Below are 27315 nucleotides of genomic sequence, written 5' to 3' on the forward strand. Positions count from 1 at the left end.
TTCTTTTCTAAGACCTTCTGTTTTTCACTTGTTTCAAGGATGTTCCTAGTTGCTCACTGAAACATTTTTATGATGGTTGCTTTAAAATCTTTATTAGATAACTCTAATATCCCTATCATCTTAGTGTTGGCATCTACTGTTTATCTTTTTTCATCCAGTTTGGGATCTACCTGGCTCTTGGAATGGTGAGTGATTTTTTTTTTTCCCCAAACCTGGATGTTTTGGATATTATGAGATTATGGATCTTATTCAAGCCTTCAGTTTTAGCTTGGTTTGTTTGACACCATTCCAGCAGAGAAGGGTGGGGTGCATGCCACCTCATTACTGCCAGGTCATGGTAGAAGTCCTGGTTCCCCACTCAGCCTCCATTGATATCTCAGGTAGATTGTGCTCATTATTACTGTGGGTGAATGTGAGATCTGGCTCCCCACTATTATTCCCCTGATAGCTTTCTGGTTGGGAGGTATAGAAGTGCCTCACTACTGTTCCACATGTGCTTCCACTGACACCACAGAGTGGTGTGTCCTTGTTACCACTGGCTGGTGATGTTTCAAGTCCTGAGGGAAGTGTCCACTAAGCATCCTCTTGTACTAGCCCAGTGGGGAGGGATAAAGTTACCTCGACTAATAGGTAGGCTTGGATGTCCAAGCTCCCTACTTGGTCTCTCCACCATGGAGGTGCCTCATTAACGGGTGGGGATTAAAGTCTCAGTTCCATCTTGGCCTTTTCTGATACCACCCCAGTAGGAAAGTGGGGGCTGTTATTACATCCTGGGGGGAGGGGTGGAAATCTAGGCTCTCCATGTCAGCTTTTGCTGGTGGGGTTAGGGGTAAGGTCATGGTTTTTTTCTCTAGTGTTGGCTGCACTAGAGCAGTTATTTTCTTAAAAAGTTTTCTGTCTTGCTAGACTTTCTGTTTCCCTTTCTTGGTCCTTTGGCTACAGAGAACAGGCTTTTGGAGGGTTTGTTTCATCTATACTTGTTGGTTTTCTGTGTTACCCACTTCTCTTCCACCCAGTCTTTGATATATGAGGTAAAAATGAAAATCCAAGGAACTCACTGTTGTGTCATTCTTTGGATCCTGAGATCCCTATCCAGTCTTTCTTCTTCTCTGTGTTTTCTTTTTTATATTTGTTTTATATATAATGTCTTGGGTTTCTAGTTATACTTAGCAAGAGGAATAGGAAAAAGTATATCTATTCCATCTTCCCAGAAGTGGAAAGTATGTTTCAAGTACTTGGTAACAGAAATTACCTCTAAATGGTAGTTGAATTGGATCCACTTAAATATTATTGTCTTTGTGTGCTTTTTTCATTTGTTTGTTTATTTTTAGGACTAAATACCTATAGGCTGATTTTACTGACAGATAATAAAGAATTCAAATGAAAAGTACAAAACAAAAACATAGAATCAACTCTCAGGGATACACATAAATCTCAAACTGAGTCTTGACAACACAGGGATCTACTTAATTACCAATTTTTAACCTGTCAAACTTTATTAATGATTTCTTTTATGTGTGTTGCAGTGCAAACAATTTTCTTCTTTCTTCTGACCCTTTGATTCAGTTACAGAGTGACTGATAATTTATGGAAACATTTTTCAAGTTTTGGGTAGTCTCATATCCTCGGCTTTGTTAGAATTTAATGGTTAGGTTTTCCCTTTGGGCAGCTGTGGGTATTTCTATGGTAATTTAATATTTTCAGAGGTTTACTATATAATATAAAAGTATTATCTATTGCACTAAAAGACAGTTACTGTGTCATAAAATATGAGAAAAAGCAAGGCCTTTCTTCCATATAGGTAACATAATAATTTCAAATTGCCTCAACAGTAGTATTCTATAGTAAAATATTATCATTATTGTAAATGTTTTTTAAAAAGTTTTCTTTGTGTAATATTTGGGCTGTCCCAGGTCTGAACTAATCTTGGGATTGGATTTCTTTCCTTTAGGGTGATGGTCTAGAGGACAATGAAAAGGATTTCTATGATTCTGATGAGGAACAGAAGGAAAAGACTGACAAAGGGAAGAAGCCATATACTATGGATCCAGACCATAGACTTTTAATTCGGAATACAAAGCCTTTGCTTCAGAGCAGGAATGCAGCGGTATGTAAAAACCATTATAAGAAATAATTCACAGATTTTTTAAAGCAGTGGTTAAAAGTATGTAAGTTCAGTAAATAAGTCTTTATTTTTGAGTGTGCTAATGGAGCATTTGTTGGTTTATTTGTTTATGTACTAAAAAGCAGGTTTTAATAGGATTACTTGGTTTGGTAGCTGTATGCCTACTGGACTTCATTTCCTTTTTGTGGTTTTGTTAATTGGATTCCTAAGATATAAATTCAAGATGTTTACCAGTTGATTGGAGGACTGTGTATATTTCTCTACTACTGGATTGTTGTTGTGAGTACTTAATCTGGTATCAGTCCATAATATTTGTATTTACCTGATAAGAGTTTTGAAGAGACTAACATATAGTAAAAGCACCTAGCATAATGCCTCATATAAAAATTTTAGCTGGTAGAAATAATTAAAAATCATCCTTACTTGGGTCCTAAGTTTGTTGTTGTTGTTGTTTACATCTTTTTATTTTAAATAACCCTTTATATTTTAGAAGAATACATGTGCACAGTAGAAAATTAGAAAATACAGACTAGCAAAATTAAATAAAATTAAACCATTACATTCCCATCACTCAGAAATCACTGTTATAATATCTTAATGCAGTTTTTTCCAGATTTTTTTCTGCATAAATGTACCTATTTCACATGTGTGTATGTCTATACATATATATTTTTTAAAACCAAGATAAAAATCATAGTACACGTAGTATTTTTTAACCTGTTTTTTTTTTTTAGTCAGTTCTCTATTTCTATTTCAGTAAAATTTCATCTCATTTAATACCAATTTGTCTTAAATTCTTTTATAACTCATTCATCTAAACCAGTTGTGCTGCATTGGGTCTGGTTGTTACACCTTTTAAACCTCTCAAGTCTTGCAGAATGTTTCTCTGGATTTGTCTGGTTGCTTCCTTTTCTATATCCTGTGTTTCCTGTTAACTGGAAGTTTTGTGTAAGGCTTGATGAATTCAAGTTCAACATTTTCTTAAACTTCTTTCAATTAAAAAAAAATTCTTAATCGTTCTGTTCAAGTAGTAAAAACTTTGAAAATGAGAGTGTCCTTTGTTTTCTGATGCTTGAGAATTTGGTCCCTAGAGCTTTGTATATCTATCTTAGGAAGTTTTTTTCTAATACCTAGTATTTAGTTTCTAAATCATGATTAAGTACTATGTGCACAATAATAACACACGTTATTTTATTAATGTTGTAAAATATGCTTATATTTTAGTATCCTCTCGCTTGACCTGATGGTACTTAAGTACTATAACTTGCCACCTAAAACTACTTTATAATTGACTCACTATTAATTTAACTTTGTCTTGGAAATTGGTTTTATAATTCAAATACTCACTGATCAAACATGTTCTTGAATAGTGAAACAAATAGAGGTAGTTTGTACTTTTTGTACCAGTATGTTTTGGTTCCCCGCTTGTTTGATTGTGTACCAAATAGAGGTAGTTTATTTTTTGTTCCAATACCTTTTAGTATCCTGCTTATTTGATGATGCTAAATATATATAAAGGTTGACTTTTGAAGAACTGTGAATAGAGGTTCTTTTGTTTAGCCTTATTCTCAACTTGCAAGAGAGACTTTGAGAATTTGTTCAGGAAACTTAGTCTGTCAGTGCTGTGTAGATTGAATTGGCGATAAGAGGTACTGGAAGCACTGTTGGGAGGATATTTGGACAGTCTAGGTAAGGTGATACAGGAGGAATGGTTAGAAATAGAAAAGTTCTTATAGGATGTACTTTCTTATGAACATACATAATGTAACTGCTGAAGGCCTATGAGGTATATTTTTAGTTGTTTTGGAGTTTGGAGTTATGGGAGCTTCCCTCATGGCTTTTACAAATTAGACTATAAATGTCAAATTTTGGGTATTGAAGAGATTTAAAAACTGTTAGATTTGTAAATATTGGGGAAAAGAAGATCCTTTATCCCTTTTGGGTTTGGGAGTGCCCTAATTAATGTATCAGAACAGATGACATACTAAGTGGAATCTAGAATCTTAAAAACATCGACACATATAGAAAGTACAGTTTATTAAGCTTCAGCTTTCTCTTCTATCATATGCTAATACTTATTAGCCATCTGTATGCTTTAATATTTTTAAAAAATGACTGTCACCTATCTGTAGATTAAGTCAATCATTAATTGAGTTTTTCTTAATAAGGTTTTAAATTCAGAAGAGTTTGTTATATAATTAAAGTGTATTTGTAGATCACAAGTGAAGAAATAAGATATCCTTAAACTCCTCAAATCCCTAAGTAATGTCTGAAAGCTATAAATCAGTCATCTAAAAAAATGTACACAAAAATGCCATACAGCAGTAACTTGAGGATCCTGTAACTCTATTTTTTAAAAATGTTTCTTAGTTTTGGAAGAAACTCTTTTTGTTTCGAACACCCTCAGGTACTGTATACTCTTTAGGCATATGTAAAACTCCTGCCATATATTTATTAGAACTTTATAGTTCAAGCAGAAGTAAAGTAGTATTAATATATCTTCCTAACCAAAGGTGGTAAGATGATTAATTTCTGTAGCTCTCTATCTGCAGTTGCCACACGCTGAACTGGATACTTTCAGCAAGTGGGAAGTCTGGACTTTTGATCTCTGGATCTAAGTGTAGAGGCATGTAGGGGAAACATAATACTCGTATATTTTATGACAGAGAAATTCTGATTACCCCTATAATAGCTTTGAACCAAAGACTATTTTTAAGGTTCTGCATTTTGAAAAGCAAGATCATTTCAAATGCTGCTGTTTTAGAGGAATTGTTTTAATAGAGTCCCCTTAATTAAAACTTAAATACACTGACCTTCTTTGGTTTTTAAAATTTTAACCTACTTACTGCTGTTATCTTTAAGTGTCTGGTTTCATCCCCTGTCTCGGAGCAGCAGCAGCACTAGGAAGAGTATGGCATTTGGAGTGTGTGTTGAGCCTTGCCGTGTATTGGCTGTCAGACTTTGGGTAGTTCGTTTAACATTCATTTTCTTTTCTGAGGATTTATTGGCTTCCTAGGGTTGCCGTAACAAATTACCAAAAACTGAGTGGATTAAAACAGTAGAAATGTATTCTCTCACATTTCAGGAGGCCAGAAGTCTAAAAATCAAGTTGTCGACAGGATTGGTTCCTCCTGGAGGCTCTAGGGAGAAATTAGCTTCTGGTGGTTGCCAGCAGTCTTTGGCATTACTTGACTTACATGCCTCAGTGCAGTCTCTGCCTCCATCTTCATACTGCCTCTTCTCTGTGTGTCCTTTTCTGTCTCTGATAAGGACACTCACATTGGATTTAGGGCCCCCCAATCAAGTATGATCTCACCTTGGTCATTGCCTTAATAACATCTGCAAAGACTTTATTTCCAAATAAAGTCACATTCTGAGGGTAGACACTCTTAGGGGAACACTATTCAACCTGCTACATAGGGTAACAACATATTCATCTTATTTCACAGCAATTTTGTAGGAGTTAAAGGAAATAATATGTAAGAATATACTTTGAAACTGTAGTATGAAACTGTTATAGTCCTTATTGTTCTCTGCTTTACTTTTTAGGTGGTTATGGCAGTTGCTCAGCTGTATTGGCACATAGCACCAAAATCGGAAGCTGGCATTATTTCTAAATCACTAGTGCGTTTACTTCGTAGCAATAGGTAGGACATGATTTTTTTTTTTTTTTTTTGCAGTATGCGGGACTCTCACTGTTGTGGCCTCTCCCGTTGCGGAGCACAGGCTCCGGACGTGCAGGCTCAGCGACCATGGCTCACGGGCCTAGCCGCTCCGCGGCATGTGGGATCTTCCCGGACTGGGGCACGAACCCGTGTCCCCTGCGTCAGCAGGTGGACTCTCAACCACTGCGCCACCAGGGAAACCCAGGACATGATTTTTTATGTGTTTTCTTTTGTATTACTTTAAAAGTAATGTTTGAACAAATAAAATGTGTCTCTTAGGCATTTAACATGCAGCTCTGACTGTATTTTATCAATGAGATTTCATACTTAAGGGGATTATTATAAAAGCCTTTAGATAACTGATCTCAAAGTTAATGCTAAATATTGAAGGTTTTTTAACCTCAAGCCCAAAGAAGTTGAAAATATTTTTTGGGCATATAGTATATGCTGTTACCAGTAGCCTAGTACTAGTGTTTGATATTTCTAGGTGTGACAGAAATAATGTTTGGGAGTTCTATTAAGTCTGGAATCACTGAAAACCTATATTAAATGTATTATCAGATTGACTTAGTGTAATTATACATGACTTTATGTAAAGCAGTACATATGCTGAATATGTAGCTTATGACAGAATTACTGATCCCTGTAAAGTTACAATATTTAATTACTATAGTTTGTTCTATTTAAGAAAAGAGCTATGTTCTTAATAGCTACTTATTTTAAAGAAATGCATACTCTTTTCATTTCCTGGAGATAGGTAGGTAGGTAGTATGTAGGTAGGTAGATAGATAGATAGCAGAATACTTTTCTCTTTAATTTTACCTCTCTATAATTCTGCAGTTCAGGTCAACAATTCAGAAAACTTTGAGTTCCTGTGGCATATACTTTCAGTGTTTAAAAAGATTTTGCCATTTGTTTTGTTTTCTATATTTAAGAATACTATTGTTTCAAGCTATTTAGCTTACCCTGGATATTTTGCAGTAATTAGTTATTTTAAATTAAAAAATTTTTTTCCATTGAGTACTTACGCTATTGGAGTTGGGAGGAGAAAGATAAGTATTTATTTTCATCCATACTCAAACTTAGTGCCACAACTTTAGCCCTAGTTTGGCTTTTGCCATTCTTTAGTAAGATACTATTTCCTTTGTCTTTATACGTAGTCGTTCTTTCCCTTTTAACAGCTCAATAATTTTTGTTTTCCATAGCTGGTTCAAAGAAGGATCTGGAATGCATCTTTCACATGAAGCATTATACCAGATTCAGTTCCATGTTCATTTCTTAGATAATTGGATGTAAAATAACATGGCTTTTTAAAAAATCTATCTTTCACTCTGGGCAGAATTGAGTCACATGGTGAGCCTTCCAATCAAGAGTTTGTATTAACACTGTGGTCATGTTTGTTCCATTAGCCCTAAGAATACTTTCTTTGCACGTGTTCAGAGCAGCTACAGTATTGACTCTACATCTTAGGAATACAGTATTATAAAATTTGTTTTAACTCTTCCTCATGATGAATCAAATCTAATTTAATAGTTTATAGGGAAAATGTATTTTTAAAAGAAGGCATAAATAAAATTTACTAAAAACTTTGCAGTATTATATTTAAGAGTTCCACTCAATATGAGCCTTACTGCTGATTCTTCTTCTTTAATGTACTGTTTACTTAAAGATATTTCATTGGAGAATATACCCAGTGAAAATTCTCCTTTAATTTCTAGGGAGGTGCAGTATATTGTCCTACAGAATATAGCAACTATGTCAATTCAAAGAAAGGTATGTACATTGTGAACACAAAATTCAAGACAGAAATGAATACACTAGTACCATAAATGTATTTATATATTTATTTTTGTAATCTAGGGTATGTTTGAACCTTATCTGAAGAGTTTTTATGTTAGGTCAACTGATCCAACTATGATCAAGATACTGAAGGTATGATGCTCTTATTTTTCAGATACTCTAATGCATGTTTACTTTGACACTATTGCTGTAACTTTTGGTTTAGCATCTGCAAAATGGAGACTGTTTTTTTTTTTTTAATAGATACACTGAGGGATTTTCTTTATGCTTTTTAAACTACATTATTATATACTAATTACTGTGCTACATTCTAATAATACAAAGTTAAGACATGCTACCTATACCTTGAATAACTCACAGTATGTGAAGTATGTGAAGGAGACAGACATGGAAATAGATCATTTCAGCACTGTGTGTTTTAAGTGATAAAAAGGTTTGAATTGAGTGTTGTGGAAAAAGAGAAAGATGGGGCCAATTCTCTGGGATATTTAGAAAAGACTGGTGGAAAAGATGATGTTTGAGTGGATCTAAAAAGAAGAACATGATTTCGTCAATTTTTTTGTTGTTGGTAGGTAAGTTGATTGGGAGGTTGTAGCACTGGGTATAGGAGAAAGGCACATTTTATGCTAACACAAGGGGTTATGAAAGAGTGTTGTGCTCAGGGAATGATAACTACAGTATAGAACATAGTTATGGGTATAAAGTTATAATGATTAAAACAGTGTGATATTTAGATGGAAAAATAAGTGGAATCGGACATGAAGCCTGGAAACAGATCTATGCATATCAAAATGTACCATATAAGAGAGGAGACATTGTAAACCAGTGAGGACTATTCATTAGTAGACTATTCAGTAAATATTGGAATGATTGGTTCTTCACATGGAAACTGAGTTTAATCACAAAAAAAACCAAAAAACGAAAAACTAAGACACACCCAAACTGAAGGATAAATTTACAAAATAATTGGTTCATAATCATCCAAAGTGTCCACTTTGTGAAGGTCAAAAGAAAGGTTGAGAAACTTTCAGACTGAAGGAGACTAAAGAGACAACTAAATACAATGTATGATATGGATCTGGATTCTTTTTTTATACATTGTTGAGATAATTAGTGAAATTTAAATGTAAGTTATTATTGCATAGATGTGGTGTATCAGTGTTAATTTCCTAGTTTTCTTGGTTGTATTGTGGTCTGTAGGACAGTGTCCTTGTTTGTAGAAAATATGTACAGATGTGTTTGGAGATGATGTAGTATCATTTTGATGACTCTGGACTCAAATGGTTCAGATAAAAACTGCTTTTTACCTTTTCTGTACATTAGAGATTGTTTTTTAAAATTGTACAAAAAATTAAAATGTTCTCATCAAAATAAAATGAAAAGTCAATTCATAATCTAGGAGAAAATATTTCCAGTACATATATCTGAAAATTGACTACTATCCAGAATATATAAAGAACTGCTACAATCTGTGCCTTTTAGTTGGAGCGTTAGACCATTTACTTTTAATATGATTATTGATATGAACATGTTTATGTCTACATCTTGTGTTTTGTTTTTTGTTTGTCCCATCTGTTTCTGTTCCTTTTTTCCTTTTTGAAGCTTTCCTTCAGATTAATTGAATATTTTTTTATGAGTAGAAACTGAAATTTTTTCAGCAAGCCTATTGGAGATGAGCTTTTAATTGCATATTTCTTGTAACTATAAATCTGGAAGAGAGAATTAAACTGTCTAAATATTTGAGATGGTAGGATGAAGAAAAACTAAATAAGGGAATTAATTGGTATCTGGAATATAGAGGTATTACATGGAGGGCAAGTCGTTTTCTAACTTTATTATAAAAAGAAAAAGAAATAAAACTACCTTAATTTGTTTAGGTTAATTAGATATAAATTATAAAGTTGGGACAAACAACTAAGGAAGACGTATGATTTTCTTTTTGTAATTACTTTTAGGCACTATATAATTATTCTCTGTTTGTAGGTGTAGGGAGACAAAGTTCACCTGAAGGGTATAATGCCTCACATTTGTAATAGTGTTAACTTTTTTTTTAAAACAGAAATTACCTTTCTATTAAATGCATAACCTTTATTAAATTCATCCTTTTTATTTGTGTTTTAAACTGTTTACTTTCTCTTTTTTCTATCATAGCTTGAAATTTTGACAAACTTGGCAAATGAAGCCAACATATCAACTCTTCTTCGAGAATTTCAGGTTTGTGTACAGTGCTAATTATACAATAACTTCTAAAGCATCTGTTCAGTTTAAAGTAAGATATATATCTTTCTCAATTTAGATATGTGTAATTGTATAAATAAAACAGTGATTTGGGGCAAGATTGACAACTAATAAATTTATAAATTTTCAAGAATAAACATTAACTACAAATCTAAAATTTAAGGGAAGTGGAATGGTAGTCCCTTTCATGTTTTCATATCATAGAATTTGAGAGACTGGTTTATAACTCCTTGTTTGAAAATAAGTCACTGTAAGGATTCTATCTTTTTTTGCTGTCATCATCAATAGTCCATGCTATACTCTGTACTCATGAAAATGGCTTCACTTCTTACATGGTTGTCCCTATTTGATTGGCCTACTACTCTTTTAGACATTGTCCTCTTAGCTTCATGTATAGCTCCAATAACTTGGTTTAAAATTGGCCTCATGATTTTTTAAATTGTTGTTAATGTTTTGTTTTGCTGTATTTTTTAAATCATGTGTGCTGATGGATAAGATGCTTCCCGGCTACACATCGCCCCAAAATACTAAAAAGTTACCTTATGGATCTTATGCCCTTTATGATGAAAGGGTTAGCTCTGAAGACTTCGTGGTGGAGAACAGTAATAGAAAACCTCATATCAGTATTACGGGTTTTACATCTCATCAGCAGTTTTCTTAGCAAAAGTATACCACATGCTACACACTAATCACAGAATTTTTGTCAACTCCCAGCTTTTATAGATTTAACTTATTTTGTTGCCATAGTCATTCTATATGCCTGCATTAAATTTCTTTTTAGCCATATAGACATTGTATTTCTTTTTAACTGTGTGATCTTACACCTTTAACAGGAGTAGTAGAATATTATAACATATTCATGCTTTATAATTTTGTAACTGAATTACTATACTTTCATGCTATATATTTTTCTAGAAAAAGTCCTTGTAAAATTAGGATATCTGCTCATCTTATATTTACATACCAGAAAATATAGTATCTCAAGTTCTTATCTGGTAATCTGTGGTATAGAACATTGCTTAAATTTGACTTTGTTTTAAAGTTTTTGTCTTTGTGTTTGCAGTTTTTGCTTTTCTTCTTATCATGTGTAATCTGTGTAATCTATTTGGGTGTCCTTTTGCTGTCTATTTTCTGCTTATGTCAGGGTTACTGGGGTTGTAGGGAAGGAATCTCAGGTGATTTTATGGCATTATTTACCTGTTTCAGGATATTGGTGATCTAGTCATTTCATTTAATATCAGGATATTTAGTAAGGTCCACTGTTTAGTCAGACTTTTTAATATATTTCTTCATGTATCCTTTTTTATCACTCTGTATATTTTACCTTTTTTCTGTGTTTATGGGTTATGTTCATAGATGTGTACAATTTATTCATAACTTTTTGAGAAAATAGAGAACTTTTCTAAAGACTCAGTTTTTTGTAACTGACGAGATTAGGTAATCAACTGGGAAATGGTTTTAAATACAGTTGATCTTTCCTACATGGAACTAAGAGAGTTTAATTTGTTTAATTTATTTCCTCAACATTTAATCATGTTTTGATACCATTTTCACTAAATTCGTGTGTCTTTTAGATATTCTTGGATTTTCTCCTCCATTTGCCATTTAGGCACCATTTAAATGTATATCCTGTTTTGCATGTTAGATGAACATGGTGTTAATTCTACATTAGGTACTTGTCATTTGAGGTTGGGAATCATTTTTTAAAATTTCAATTGAAAATGGGATTTAAAATTCCATTTATATATAATGTATATAAATATGCATATTTATTAAAAATAAATTTGTTTCTGTATACAATAAAAGCTTAGTTTTTAAATAAAGAAAGTTATAACCAAAGTGAAATTCTTTAGGTCTGTAATAAATAAGTGATTAATTCTTTTTAAGTTCATATAAATATATGGTTTACAGTGTATTTTTAAAACATTCTTTTCAAGAAAATCTCTTTCAAAAATGTGGTCTTTTATTTTGTTGCAAATCAAGTATTTATAAAGTCTTTATTGAAATGCTACTCACTGTAGCTATTGCAGTTTACTAACATTCAGATACCATTTTAAAGTATAAAATGTTTATCAGTAGCATATTGATCCTTTTCCTCCTCTTCTCCCAATTTTTAGCTTTAGTATCTCTGAAAAAGCAACCCTTTTTTCATAGATTCACACATGCTGCTGGTTAAATGAACTGAAACCTCCAAAGAGAGGGCTCTTATCATCTCTTTCAACCTTGCACTTAAACTAATTGCTGTCCTTGGGTGACTGCTCCCCACTATCTCTTCTGGAGTCACAAGCCACTGTAGCCACAGGTGAATGAACCTGGCTTAAAAATGTGCCTCTTCTGTAGCCACATTCTTTAAGTGAAAAAACAGAACTAAATTAATTCAGGAGTCAGACCTCTTGTTATGCCTTTAGATGAGAAGATTATGTGTTCTAGAATTCTTATATTCTGACAGAGCTTAATATATTAGGGATTTTTTTGTTCACTTGATAGTGCCAATGTATGAACTAACTGAGATAATTTTTTAGACCTATGTGAAAAGCCAGGATAAACAGTTTGCAGCAGCCACTATTCAAACTATAGGCAGATGTGCCACCGACATCTCAGAAGTCACTGACACATGCCTTACTGGCCTGGTGTGTCTGCTGTCCAACAGGGATGGTAAGTTGACAGCTTCATTTTATTTTCAAATAATTTCTCATTTGAATATTCTTGGTATGATCTACAGATTGTAACTTCTTTTTTAGTATTGCATTTTAGTTTTTCCTGTATGTCAGTAGCATGGTTACAATGAATAGTAACATTTTATCTTTGAACTACGTGCACGTGCACACACACACACACACACAGTTTTTTGTTGTTTAGTAAATTAGATAATTAACTTACAAACAGAATTTTCTTGCCTGGCCAGAACTAAGAAAGTATAATTTGTTTATTTTATTTCTTCACAATTTAATCACCTTCATTGCACCCTTTCCACAAAGGTTCTATTTTACTGCTTTTTAATGACATATGTCATGTATAATATTGGTTCACCTGCAGAGGGTGCTAAAAGCAGGCAAATGACTTTACAACATGAGAAGTTATAAAGGCTAGATCAAAAAAGTATGTAAATGTGTAACTTCAAAGTTTTTTTTCCAGAAAGTCACTTAATAATTTTATATTCAAGATTAATTAGATTTAAAAGTCATCGGTTTGGAACAGCTTCATGTTTTTAAGCCAAACAGTGTCTAAACATTTTGTAAAACTGGATAGGTAATATCCAGTAAAATACATAATCTAGATTTCATAATTTCTGTGGTAAGTGTCCGTTATTTCTATGATATGGCTTTAAAATAAATGAGACCTTTTGAAGAAAGAAAGAAAAATGATTCAGCTTTCACCTTTAAAATAATGTATTTAATTAAAATGAGATTAAAACAAGGGTTTTTTTAGGAAAATTTTCTGTGTAAAATTATTGAAATTATTTGTGGAATTCTAAATATAATTATGTCATATCTAGACCCAGGCATATATGACATAGCAACCATAAGGTGAAACATAACAAAATTGATTACTTTTTATATTTTATTTGCTAAGTAACTTTTTACTATGTTACACCTAATTGTCTTTTTCCAGATGTAGATCTCTAGAAAGCTGTAACATTATTGTAAATACTTCTAACGAAAAAAAATTTGAAACAAAATTTATCCCCAAATAAGAATGATCTTTCCTGTAAGCATAAAATGATAAATTTTAACCTGTAAATTCAAGATATTATGATGGATAGAACATTTTTCTATATGCCGTATTATAACTTCAAATAAGTGGCAAGAAAAATTATCAAGGAAGTCGATTTTTAAAAAAAATTGCCTGTAGAAGGTAACTACAGAGGATAGGGTGCTAAATGTCATCCATTTTATCTACTTCTACTTTTAACAATAACATCCTTTTTGTCTCTATTTCTATGTCACACTTTAAAATGTGAGTTAAAAAATATGTTTTCATTTTCCTGTGTCTTTAATAATGACTTTCTATTTGATCAAACAAGACACACTTCAATTTGATTGCTTACAAAAAGCACCACAAATCAGTTAGAATACTGGCTAGTTCTTTCAAATACAAAATGGATCTAAGGTTTGTCAATTTTGTATTTTGACCACTTTTTCTCATGTGAAATTTTCAAGCTGGATTTTAAAGCAGTTGTTTCTACTTAGGCTTCCTAACACATTAATTTCTCAAAAACTATTTTTTATTGACTTTGATTTAAAAGATGAATATTCTGTACCCCTGTAGTACTTTTTTCTTTTTAGCAAGTTTTGCTTTTATCTATTTAAAAAATTTTTTTATTTTATATTGACGTATAGTTGATTTACAATGTTATGTTTGTTTCAGGTGTACAACAAAGTGATCCAGTTATACATATACATATATTTATTCTTTTTCAGATTATTTTCCCATTTAGGCTGTTACAGAATATTTGGTAGAGTTCTCTGTGCTATATAGTAGGTCCTTGTTGATTATCTATTTTATTTATAGTTATGTGTATATGTTAATCCCAAACTCTTAATTTTTTATTGACTTTGATTTAGAAGATGAATATTCTATACCCTGTAGTACTTTTAAGGGAAGAATAGATCATTTTATAATTAGTCAATGGGAAACTAATATAATTTATAATCACTCTTCAAGGTAGATTTACTAACTTAAGCTCTGACATTTTAATGTTCAGACTTTTGTTTTTGGTAAATCTAAACTCTGTTTATAACCGTGGATTTTTTTTCTGCTTTGAACATTAAGAAACTTAAATTGTATTTTTCAGGTTCTGATTTCACAATCATCATTTGCCTGATTCTTTAACTGTTTATCATATGTGCTTCAGTTTCATAGTTTGGAAACTGGCTAGGTGACATTAAAGAAAGTAATAATATTTTTAACTTAAAATGGTCAGTTGTTACAACAGAGCCCCTTTCTTTTCCTATTGAAAGATCTGCTTTTAGGAATAAATGCTGTGAATGAGGCCTCAGTTTCATTAAAATCTGTAAGATCTTTCAGCCCTCTAAGGGTCTATGACTCTTTGATTTTATATTAGTATGAATACCTCATCATCTTTTTAGATAATGTATCTTACAACCCCAGGGACAGCACTGAGACTCCATTGTTTTTACATATATTTAATATATTCTTCTTGACCTGTAGGGTTTTTGTTGTTGTTGACTTCTTCCTTCTTGGCATGGACAGGACTTCTAGGCAGCTTGAAGGTTGCCCTAAAATAGTCCATTATCACTTTGTAAGTTTCACTGATAAACAAATTTCTTAAAGACCTTAAGGAGAAATCTGCATTTCAGTTGACTTAGGATAATTTAATTCCTCAGTTAATTTTCTTTAGATAATATATTAGCAAAATTTGCTTGTCTGAATAACCTTCTTACCACCTACTGTAAACTAAAAGAATTGGGGGCAAAGACTATTTTTTGTTTTGTTTTGTTTTATATAATAGGCATTTGTTGAAAAATTGAATCAGTTGAGGTATTTAGTATGTATAGAATAGATGAATAAGATATTCACCAGCCTATAGAAAGTTTCTGCCCATAAGGAGCTCACAGCCTAATGGAGGGAGGCAATAATAAACAAGTATACTACAGTCTGCCTGTATATTGACCACTTACTCAATTGCCAGCTGTCTGCTCTCATGCAGAACTAGACTGCCTATGTTTGAATGTTAATGTTGTCTTGAATAAATTACCCAATCTCCCTGTGCTTCAGATTCCTCACTTGTAAAATGAAGATAATAGTAGGCTGTACTAATCTTGAGAAACTCAAGTGAAATAATCCAGTCACAGAAAGACAAATACTGAATGTTTCTACTTGTACGACATTAAAATAGTCAAATTCATAGAATCCAAGAACAGAAAGGTACTTGCCAGGGGCTAGAAGAAAAGGGAAATGGGCAGCTACTAATCAGTGGGCATCAATTTTAGTTAAGCGAGGTGAATAAGCTCTGAAGATCTACTGTACAACATTGTACCTGTAGTCAACGATAAAGTATCATATGGTTAAAAATTTGTTAAGAGGGTAGATCTCATGTTAAGTGTTCTTACCAAAATAAAATTACAATGTTTAAAAATAGTAGGCTATACTTCTTAGAGTAAGGACCATTAAGTTCTGTTGAGGACAAGGAGAAAGCTTGGAAAGGCCCAGAACAAAAGATCACTTTGTACTTGTGGTGGAGTACCACTGCAGTGCTGAGTGAGGTCTTTGAAAACCAGGAGGTAGCATGAAGGAAAAGTAGGGTGGAATTACCCAAAGGGAATGAGAAGGCACCTGGGTAGGGTAGAATAACACCCTCCCCCTCCATCCCAACGCCTGAAGATGTCCAGGTCCTGATGCCTGGAACCTGTGACTATGTTACCTAATGTGGCAAAGGGAACTTTACAGACGTGATTAAGATTCTTGGGATGCAAACAATAAATGCTGGAGAGGGTGTGGAGAAAAGGGAACACTCTTGCACTGTTGGTGGGAATGTAAATTGATACAGCCACTATGGAGAACAGTATGGAGGTTCCTTACAAAACTAAAAATAGAACTACAATATGACCCAGCAATCCCACTACTGGGCATATACCCTGAGTAAACCATAATTCAAAAAGAGACATGTCCCACAATGTTGACTGCAGCTCTATTTACAATAGCCAGGACATGGAAGCAACCTAAGTGTCCATCGACAGATGAATGGATAAAGAAGATGTGGTATATATATACAATGGAATATTACTCAGCTATAAAAAGAAACGAAATTGAATTATTTGTAGTGAGGTGGATGGACCAAGAGTCTGTTATACAGAGTGAAGTAAGTCAGAAAGAGAAAAATAAATACCATATGCTAACACATATATATGGAATCTTAAAAATAAAAAAAAAGGTTCTGACGAACTTAGGGGCAGGACAGGAATAAAGATGCAGACGTAGAGAATGGACTTGAGGACACAGAGAGGGGGAAGCTGGGACAAAGTGAGAGAGTGATGGACTACCAAATGTAAAATAGATAGCTAGTGGGAAGCAGCTGCATGGCACAGGGAGATCAGCTCCGTGCTTTGTGACCACCTAGACGGGAGGGATAGGGAGACACAAGAGGGAGGGGATATGGGGGTATATGTATACATATAGCTGATTCACTTTGTTATACAGCAGAAACTAACATGTTAGAAAAAAAATTGAGATGGAGAGATTATTCATCCAATAATCTTGGACCCAGTGTAACCAAGAAAGTCAGATGTCAAAAGCAGAGGCTAGAATGATGTCTTTGCTGTCAGGGGGCCTTGAGCCAAGGAATGTGGGTAGCCTCTAAAATTTTGAAAAGGCAAAGAATGGATTTCCCCTTAGAACCTCTGTGGAGAACTTAGTCCTGTTAACACCTTGATTTTAGCTCTGTAAGACTCGTGTTAACTTCTTGCTCCAGAACTGTAAAATGATAAATTTGTGTTGCTTTAAGCCACTAAGTTTGTGGTAATCTATAACAACAACAGTAGGAAACTAAGGTGCCACCAAAGGGTAAATAATGCCAAATTTATTTCAACTATAGCCAACCCTGCCTCTACATGTGGATAATTAAAATTATACAACTTTTTTTTTTTTTTTTACTTAGGCTAGTTTTGCAATAATATATTTTAAAAAGATAAATTTTTTACTATGGATTCTTTAAAACCACACTTAACCATACTTTGCATGGTAATTGCTTACATAACCACTTAATGTTTCCTAGCAGAGTGTAAGTTTGATGAGAGCAGAGTCTCATTCTGATTTGTTTCTGTTTTCCTCATACCTCCAAGAGATGGTCTTTATAAAAGTAATACCCGCTCATAATAACATAGAACATTAGAGATAAAATGGTACATTCTGGTTCTGAGTTTGAATTCTTCAGTGCGTTTCTCTTTCTTCATCTTTAAGATGATGATAATAAGGTACCTACCATTTGTTATTGTGAGAATTAAAAAGAAATATATCATTTTATAAACTGAAACATTATGAAACATTAATGTATCATTCCCAGGGAGAAAGAGGGTGTGTGTGTGTGTGTGTGTGTGTGTGTGTGTGTGTGTGTGTGTGTGTGTGTGTGTGTGTGTGTGTATACACACACATATATAATATGAAATACATATGTTTAATAATAATTAGAATGATAAAAAATTTTGCTTATATTCTTAAATGGGGCTAGATAAGAAAATGTATTTCAGAGAAAAAGAGTAACAGAACACAAGTCATGGTATATTTCCAGAATAATATTAAAATAAACCTATGTGTTTGCCAGGGGAATCTCTACTATCCATGAATCTCAGTTAATAAAAATGCCAGAATAATAAGTAAAGGCAGTGTTGGTGTATTTATTTGGCATCAGTAACGTTAGTAATCATTTATATAAGATTCATTCCATTAGGTCAGGTGCTCTTGCTAGTTTATGACATTTCTCTACCGGTGCCACTAAAATCGTAACTCTGGACCAGTGATTAGCCTGTGATAACTCAATCTCAGAATCCCAATTTGAGGATCTGCTTCCTAGAGCCAATCCTAGTACCAATTACTATATTAGTTAAGGCCCTGGCAAGAAACAGATGATGCACTTAAAAGGGACAATTGAAGAGAATTTAATGAAGGAACTATGTATTTATAAATTGTGGGTGGGATTAAGGGAAACCAACAAGATATACTGTAACACCCTGGGGCTCGCAGGGTAGCAACGGTGGGAAGCCTTTACCATGTGTAGAATTGAAGGGAAGCGGTTTGAGGAGTCGGGACACTTAACGGACCCTGAAGGAGAGAGCCACTCATAGGAGCTGAAACCTTCAATAGAGGAATGCTAGCACTGCCAGGGAGGTCTGGCAGGAGAGGGATCCAGGATAATAAATATTCTCTCCTGCCCCCTGATTTCTTGCTGGTGCTTCCTATTGGCTAAACATACCTGTAAGTGAGGGACAAAGAAATCTGGTTGATACAGTCCACAGAAGTCAGCCTCTAAGGGCACAGAGTTGGGCCAAGAAATGCAGAGAGTGGATTCATGCATCAAATGGAAACGGTTTAGCTCACAAGCCCACCCTTTCTGGCTTGAAGTCCATGCTATTTCTATAGTAACACCTTTCCTACAACTAATAATACGTGCTACTCACTTTTCTAGACATACCACTTAAGGAATTTTTTTAAAGTTTGCTATTTTCTTTAGAATTGAAAAAATGTTACGTCGATTCTAAGTATTTGATTACCACTATATAACTGCTAGGAATCAAAGAACAGTATTTGAGAGCTGTGATTAAAAGCCAAAGACAGTTGAACATTGTGATTGCATAATCTAACCTCACTTTGCTTTTCTGAATTAAAGAAGCAGAGATTAGAAAGGGATATCAGAAGCTAGGAGACAGCAACAGAAGTTAGAAATTAAAGTATACTCTTCTATTTTAGATGAAGGTTCACCCCCAAAATTTAGATGTACACTCATGGTTATAGTTTTCACCTAGTCATTTAAGACATGTAGAATGTTTTGCTAATTTAAATGTACATTTTACCAAGAATAATGAGTTTGAATTGAATTATACATATTTAATATGCATAATGTGAATTTTTTTTCAGAAATAGTTGTTGCTGAAAGTGTGGTTGTTATTAAGAAATTACTGCAAATGCAACCCGTACAACATGGTGAAATTATTAAACATATGGCCAAACTCTTGGACAGTATCACTGTGAGTACCAATTAAGAGATCTTTGCTTTTAGTACCGATTCAGCCGAATTTTATTCAGTAAATTAGTTTTGTTAAAATAAACAGACATACTGAAGTATAATGGTGAAGAGAGCTGAACTCTCCTTGTTCTAAGATTCCACACTGTTGTGGAAGGGAATCACAAATCTGAAAAAAGGGAAGGATACAATAAATACTGCAGTATTGGCTTGGAATTGGAGATATCAATGTGAACTTCATGGGTTTTTATATAGATAGCTGGATGTGTTGGAGTGTATATGCATGTATGTGTGTGTCTACACATTTGTATGTACACATAGGAGTTCGTACATGAGTATACAAACATCTGTTTCCTAATGCTGTCCTTGAAGAGGGCCTACATGCAATAATAACCCCAGTGCCACTGAGCACACCTAGTGCCCAGATCTTGTTTTTTTTCTTTTTTTTTTTTTTTTTTTTACGGTACGCGGGCCTCTCACTGCTGTGGCCTCTCCCGTTGCGGAGCACAGGCTCCGGACGCGCAGGCTCAGCGGCCATGGCTCACGGGCCCAGCCGCTCCGCGGCATGTGGGATCCTCCCGGACCGGGGCACGAACCCGTGTCCCCTGCATCGGCAGGCGGACTCCCAACCACTGCGCCACCAGGGAAGCCCTGTTTTTTTTCTTTTAACTGAGGTATAATTTCATACCATAAAATTCACCCTTTTAAGTATATAACTCAGTGGGTTTTGGTATATTCACAAGGTTGTGCAACCATGACCACTCTGTAATTCCAGAACGTTTTCATCATCCCTAAAATCAAGTTCCTAACGTGAAACTCCTGATCCTTCCGTTACTGCAGCCCCTGACAACCACTAATCTACTTTCTGTCGCTATGGATTTGCTTATTCTGGACATTTCATACAAATGGAATCATATAATAAGTGGCCTTTTGTGTCTGGCTTTTTTCTTTTTTTTTTAATTTATTTATTTCTTTTTGGCTGCTTGGGTCTTCGTTGCTATGTGCAGGCTTTCTCTGGCTGTGGCAAGCGGGGGCCACTCTTCCTTGAGCGGGCTTCTCATTGTGATGGCCGCTCTTGCTGCGGAGCACAGGCTCTAGGCATGCGGGCTTCAGTAGTTGTGGCACATGGGCTCAGTAGTTGTGGCTTGCAGGCTCTAGAGCGCAGGCTCAGTAGTTGTGGCACATGGGCCCAGTTGCTCCACGGCATGTGGGATCCTCCCGGACCAGGGCTCGAAGCCATGTCCCCTGCATTGGCAGGCGGACTCCCAACCACTGCGCCACCAGGGAAGCCCTGGCTTTTTTCACTTAGAGTGTTTTCAAGGTTCATGCATGTTGTAGAATGTAGTACTGCATCTCCTTTTATGGTAGACTTTGGTTTTTAAATTCCATTCGGCATTTAAAGGAACCAGGGCTCCTTAGAGAAATGGCTGATTTCTGAGCTAGGGCAAGGAAAGAAGATAATCTTGGAACATCTTGTTGGGCCATAAAAACAAGACAGTGCTCACAGAATGGTAGAGGCATGTCAGAAAGATACAAGAGCCAGCTTAAAGGAGCCCCTACTGGCTAATTTGAGCAACAAAATAAATGATGGTAAAAGGATTATAACCTATTGAATAGGGTAAGAATCTCTGAATCCACACTTGAATGGATGAATTAATGAATGAGTAAGGAGAAAGGGAAGTTATTCCTTACAATGCAAAAACAACTAATAATTGTAGAAGAACAAAGGATGGAATTAGAATAGCCATCACAACAGTAATAGATTCACGCGAGAATCATTAACAAATGCTGAAAACTAGGGGGTGAAAATTTGAGTAGTAACAGGATATTTGCAGTTTCAAGGTATAAATAACCTCATAAGTTATTCTTAATTTAAAAGGGCAAATTATTGACTTTTGACTTTACAACGGAGAAGCCTAGCAGACACTACCTGAACCAAATGAACATAGTTATCATTGCCAGAAGTGGGATTATGTACCTTCTGATAAGATACACTGAATAGAACTCAGCATCAAGTCTGTTGAATTCCTGCCAAAAGTGAATAACTTGAATCTAATCATGAGACAAAACCAAATGAGGGTATTCTACAAAATAATTGTCTTACAGTCTTTAAAAATGCTAATATCATAAAATGGAAAGAAAAACTCAGGAACTTTTGCAGGTTAAAAGAGATTAGAAGGATATGACAACTGTATGTAACATAATTTTGGATTTTGTTTTGCTATAAAGGATTTTATAGGGGTAATTGGAAAAATCTCAATAAAATCTTTAGAATAGTTAATAGTATTGGTTCAGTGTTCAGTTTCCTGGATTTTAAATAATTCTACTGTGTTTATTATATAAGAGCATTCCTTTTTTTAGGAAGTTTACACTGAAGTATTTCAGAGTATTAGGGCATATCTACAACTTTGAGTGATTTGGAAACCAAAATATGTTTGTGTATGTAGAAAGCTAGAGCAAATGTAGTAAAATGTTAACATTTGGGAAATGTGGGTGAAGGGTATTCAGAAATTCTTTTTATTCTTCTTGCAAGTTTTCTATACATCTGAAGTTGTTTAAAAATTAAATTAAATTAAAAAATAAATATTAATTTTTACTCTGTCACATTACATGTCCTCACATTAATATCGCTGTACATCACTTTGCCCATCACTTTGCCCACCAATATAAAATGGTGAGGGTAAAAGAACCTATGTTATTGAAAGTATTGTGTTAGTTAGGAAATGTAAAGCTCTTAGAACATTGCCTGGCACACAGCACCGTGTGTTAGCTATTATTGTTATTTGTGTCCTATTTCATTCTCTTCTTCCTTTAGAACTAAAGTTTTCGGAAGAATTACCTGAAAAGAATTTTATTTCCTTACCTTCAATTCGTCAACCCATCACAGTCTGATTTTGTCTCTCCACCACTCCACTACTTCTGCTTTTGCAAGGTCATTGACTATCTCCTTTTATTAAATCCAGTGGATAATTTGCTGTCCACATCTTTCTTGAACTTTCATTAGCATTTGATTTCACTGACCACTGCTTCCCTTTTGAGACATTCTCTCCATTGCTTCTGCTGGTTTTTCTTCAAACTCTTCTCCATTGTGTTTGTCTTTTACTCTGCCTGTCCCTTGAATGTTGGTTAGTTTGACAGCTAATGTTCTCTAACTAGAGGGGTTGTTGTTTAAGGAGGGGGCAGTATATTACAGTCAGCCCTCATATTCATAAGTTTTGCATCCACAGATTCAACCAACCGGGGGTGGAAATTTTGATCCAGGTTGGTTGAATCTGCATATGCAAAACCTGCGACTGCATGTTTTTTGAAAAAAAATCTGCGTGTAAGTGGACCCATGCAGCCCAAACCCGTGTTGTGCAAGGGTCACCCTTCTTCCTTGTTTGAAGATGGGGTAATCTATACTCAGAGTCTGTTCAGAGGGATCATATTTGTATAATTTAAGGTAATAGATGGCTAGGTTTGGAGCCTAGTAGTCAGGACCAATTTTTAATCTCTCTAGTGGAAAAGTTTTCTTTCCTTCAGAGTGTTTTTAAAGCTTGCAGGGCAGTTACACATTTATCTTAAAGCTAAGAATAATACTCACAGGGTCACTTAGCATCTGATCTTCTACCACATTTTCACCACTGTTCTTTGTCTTCATATCTACTGTTATTGTTGATTAATCATCAAAGTCAGGACTTATTACGAAGACTGTGTATGAGAGGTTAAGAGAATGGATTTGAAAACCAGATGAGTTGTGTTCAAATTTAGTCTCTGCCTTTTACTTGCTTTGTGATCTTAAGCAATACTTGACTTCTCCCTGCTCAAGTTTTCTTCTCTGTAAAATGGGAACCGTAGTACTAATAACTATAGATCTCTTGTGAGGAATAAATGAGTCAACATATTTGAAACACTTAAAACAGAGCTTCGTGTAAGCTGTAATTATGATTATGGCTATATTTAAAGTTTTTGAGGAAGACAGACTTAATGATAAGGTTTGAATTTAGTAAACATCCTTGTTGCTTCAATTCTATTTTACTAATTTATTTAACATAACTCCTTTAGTGCTAATCATATGCCAGGCACTATTCTAAGCAACTTAAAAATATAAATCATTAATTTTAATAACAACTCTGAAAGGTAGGTTCTATTCTATATATTTTACGTAAAAGAAAACTGAGGCACAGAGAGGTTAAGTAACTTGCCTAAGGTCACATATCTAGTAGGTCTGCTTTCTTAACCAATACATCATGCTGTATCTGTTTTCCATTTCTAGTCTCTCTTTTTTGTGTTCAATTCACTTGCCTACTCAGTGACCTGGCCAGGACTTTATTGTTGTTTCCTTTTGATTCCCCTAAATCACTGAGAAATTAAGGATTAGATTGGTCCATATTTGCCTACACGTGAAACAAATGTTTGACATTATTTGTCAGTGATCTATTGATGGGAGATAAGAGGGTAAAACCTTTTCCTCAAGTCTACTGAGATAGACATCCAGCATCCCTGTGTACCAAGCATCAAATTTCAGTAGTATTTTTAGTCATTGTAACAATCACAAATACTCCTACAGGTATTTAGATACCTTTTAGACAAGTGTTACATCATCTAGTAAGAACCACTTTTCTAAGCAAGAACTAATGAACCACAGCAGTGAACTCTAGATTGGGGAAATCAAAGAATAGAGATACACAAATATATGTATATATTTATACACATAATTAAAATGTATAAAGATAGACTAGGAATGTCTAACAAAAGTGCTGAGAACTCTTGAAAAAGAAGGGCCATAATATAAGGGAAATTCTAATAATCTGGAACTAAAAATATTGAACAATCTTAGAAAATCTAGGGGTAGGATGGGATTGGGGCAGAATAAATGTGTTTTGAAGGTCTCATGGGAGGAAGAGAGGGGAGAGAAGTGAAATTATTTTTGTATTCTCATCTTGTGTTTAAAAAGTAGTAAGGTGCCCCCCACCTCCTGGCACACCAGCCTGTCTCCCCTCCCCAGCCCTGGCGGGCGGGCTGCCTGAGGAAGCGGGAGGGGAGGGCTGGGCCGGTCGGCAGGCAGATGACAATGCAGAGCTTCTGCATGGCCCCCAGCTGCACGCGGAAGAGCACGCAGTTGGACCTGGCCTTTTTCAGGTTCCCGCGGGATCCAGCCAGATGCCAGAAGTGAGTGGAGAATTGTAGGAGAGCCGACTTAGAAGTCAAAACGCCTGATCAACTAATTTAACATTACCGATTGTGTGCCAAACACTTTGAGACTTATATGATCCATAGAACTAGTCCTTAGAGGGCAGTTCTTCGAGATAATGCAATACCAACAATATTTGATCTTACCGACCATTTGAATAATCCACACAGACACAGAAAAAACGAATAAAAGAATTGAGTGAAGATGAAATCAGGACACTGAAACAGAAGAAAATTGATGAAACTTCTGAACAGGAACCAAAACATAAGGAAATAAATAACAGCAATGCTCAGGACGCCAGTGCAGAAGAAGGGGGTGAAGAGCAGGATGAAGACTTTTACCTTTAAGCCTTGAAGAGAAGGAAAACAAAGAACACTTAAAATCTTTATTTGAAATTTTAATTCTTATGGGAAACAGAACATACCTCTGGATGGACATGAAGCTGATGAAATCCCAGAAGGTCTCTTTACTCCTGATAACCTTCAGGCACTGCTGCAGTGCCGGATCAGTTCTGATGAAGAGGTTCTGAGAAAGCGCTTTGAGACAACGGCAGTTAACACATTGTTCTGTTTGAAAACACAGCACAAACAGATGCTAGAGATCTGTGAGAGCTGCATTTGGGAAGAAACCCTCAGGGAAGTGGGAGACTCTCCCTTCTTTTCCATCGTCACTGATGACGTGGTGGGCATAGCAGGGGAAGTGCACCTGCCTGGGTTAGTAAGGTTTGTTGATGAAGCTCACAGCCTGAGAGAGGAATTTGTGGGTTTCCTGCCTTATGAAGCCGATGCAGAAATTTTGGCTGTGAAATTTCACACTACGATAACTGAGAAGTGGGGATTAAACATGGAGTACTGTTGTGGCCAGGCTTACATTGTGTCCAGTGGGTTTTCTTCCAAAGTGAAAGTTGTTGCTTCTAGACTTTTCGAGAAATATCCCCAAGCTATCTACACACTCTGCTCTTCCTGTGCCTTAAATACGTGGTTGGCAAAATCAGTGCCTGTTACGGGAGTATCTGTCATATTAGGAACAATTGAGGAAGTTTATTCTTTTTTCCATCAATCACCACAACTGCTTTTAGAGCTTTACAATGTGCTTTCTGTCCTCTTTCAGAACAGTGAAGAAAGGGGCAAAGAACTGAAGGAAATTTGCTATTCTCAATGGACAGGCAGGCATGATGCGTTTGGAATCTTAGTGGACCTCCTACAAGCACTTGTGTTGTGTTTAGATGGTATAATTAGTGACACAAATGTTAGATGGAATAACTGTATAGCTGGCCGAGCATTTGTACTCTGTAGTGCGGTAACAGATTTTGATTTCATTGTAACCATTGTTGTTCTTAAAAATGTTCTATCTTTTACAAGAGCCTTTGGGAAAAATCTTCAGGGGCAAATCTCTGATGCCTTCTTTGCAGCCAGTAGTTTGACTGCAGTGCTGCATTCACTAAATGAAGTGATGGAAAATATCGAAGTTTATCATGAATTTTAGTTTGCGGAAGCCACAAATTTGGCAACCAAAGTTGATATTCAGATGAGACTCCCAGGGAAATTTCGCAGAGCTCAGCACAGTGACCTGAAATCTCAGCTAACCTCTGCGAGTTACTAATAAACTCTTAAGTGTTCCAACAGTGAAACACATTATTCAGGGACTGAAAGATATATTCTCAGAACAACACCTCAAAGCTCTTAAATGCCTATCTCTGGTACCCTCTGTCATGGGACAGCTCAAATTCAATACATCAGAGGAGCATGATGCTGACATGTACAGAAGTGACTTACCTAATCCTGACACGCTCTCTGCTGAGCTGCATTGTTGGAGAATCAAGTGGAAACACAGAGGGAAACATATAGAACTTCCATCCACTATTTATGAAGCCCTTCATCTGCCAGACATCAAATTTTTCCCTAATGTTTATGCATTGCTGAAGGTCCTATGTATTCTTCCTGTGACGAAGGTTGAGAATGAATGCTCTGAAAGTGGACGAAATCATCTCAAAGCATACCTGAGGAACACTTTGACAGACCAAAGGTCAAGTAACTTGGCTTTGCTTAACATAAATTTTGATATAAAACACGATTTGGATTTAATGGTGGATACATATATCAAACTCTATACAAGTAAGTCAGAGCTCCCTACAGATAATTCAGAAACCATTGAAACTACCTAAGAGACTTTTAAAATTGGCTTTCTCTTATATGTGATATTTGAAAAAATCTGTCAGAAATTTGAAAATATCTTACAGAAGAGTTGTAAGGTGTACGTAGGCCACTTAATCACTGAATATCTTGATCTGTAGGCCTCCCATTGAGTACATTAGTCATTGATAATCTGCCTGTTAAAATGGCCCGTTTGAACTCCCATACTTTGGAGACCTAACTGTTCTTCCAGAAGATAGCATTGAAAGTACCATGTTACACTCTGTGTGATCTCTGCTAATGGCACTTTGGAATTGTATTAGTTAAGTCATTTTAGACATAACATTTATCGCTGTGGATCCAGTTATCAGGGATTGAGTTATCAGTTCTTTGAAGAAATAAATTTTGAGGAGGTATGGGAGGAAGGAATACATTTATAAAACGTTACAATGAAGTTCATGACTGACCTTTGAATGGCAGGAGTT

The 27315-nt window shown here is 35.1% G+C and overlaps 1 protein-coding gene across 2 annotated transcripts in view; it reads left to right on the forward strand.

Moving 5' to 3' along the window:
- Window positions 1-27315, forward strand: part of AP3B1 (adaptor related protein complex 3 subunit beta 1) — a 263029-nt gene that overhangs the window by 104807 nt on the left and 130907 nt on the right. Inside the window, exons 8-14 of one of the 2 annotated variants that reach the window (XM_082621919.1) lie at window positions 1952-2107; window positions 5675-5772; window positions 7509-7563; window positions 7651-7722; window positions 9742-9804; window positions 12351-12483; window positions 19420-19529. In XM_082621919.1, coding sequence (XP_082478045.1) covers window positions 1952-2107; window positions 5675-5772; window positions 7509-7563; window positions 7651-7722; window positions 9742-9804; window positions 12351-12483; window positions 19420-19529 — 687 coding nt within the window. The remainder of the gene's footprint in view (window positions 1-1951; window positions 2108-5674; window positions 5773-7508; window positions 7564-7650; window positions 7723-9741; window positions 9805-12350; window positions 12484-19419; window positions 19530-27315) is intronic. The other variant, XM_082621920.1, reaches the window with a different exon arrangement.

Source organism: Mesoplodon mirus (genome assembly GCF_964341445.2).
Source record: "Mesoplodon mirus genome assembly, chromosome: 5".
Classification (NCBI taxonomy): domain Eukaryota; kingdom Metazoa; phylum Chordata; class Mammalia; order Artiodactyla; family Ziphiidae; genus Mesoplodon; species Mesoplodon mirus.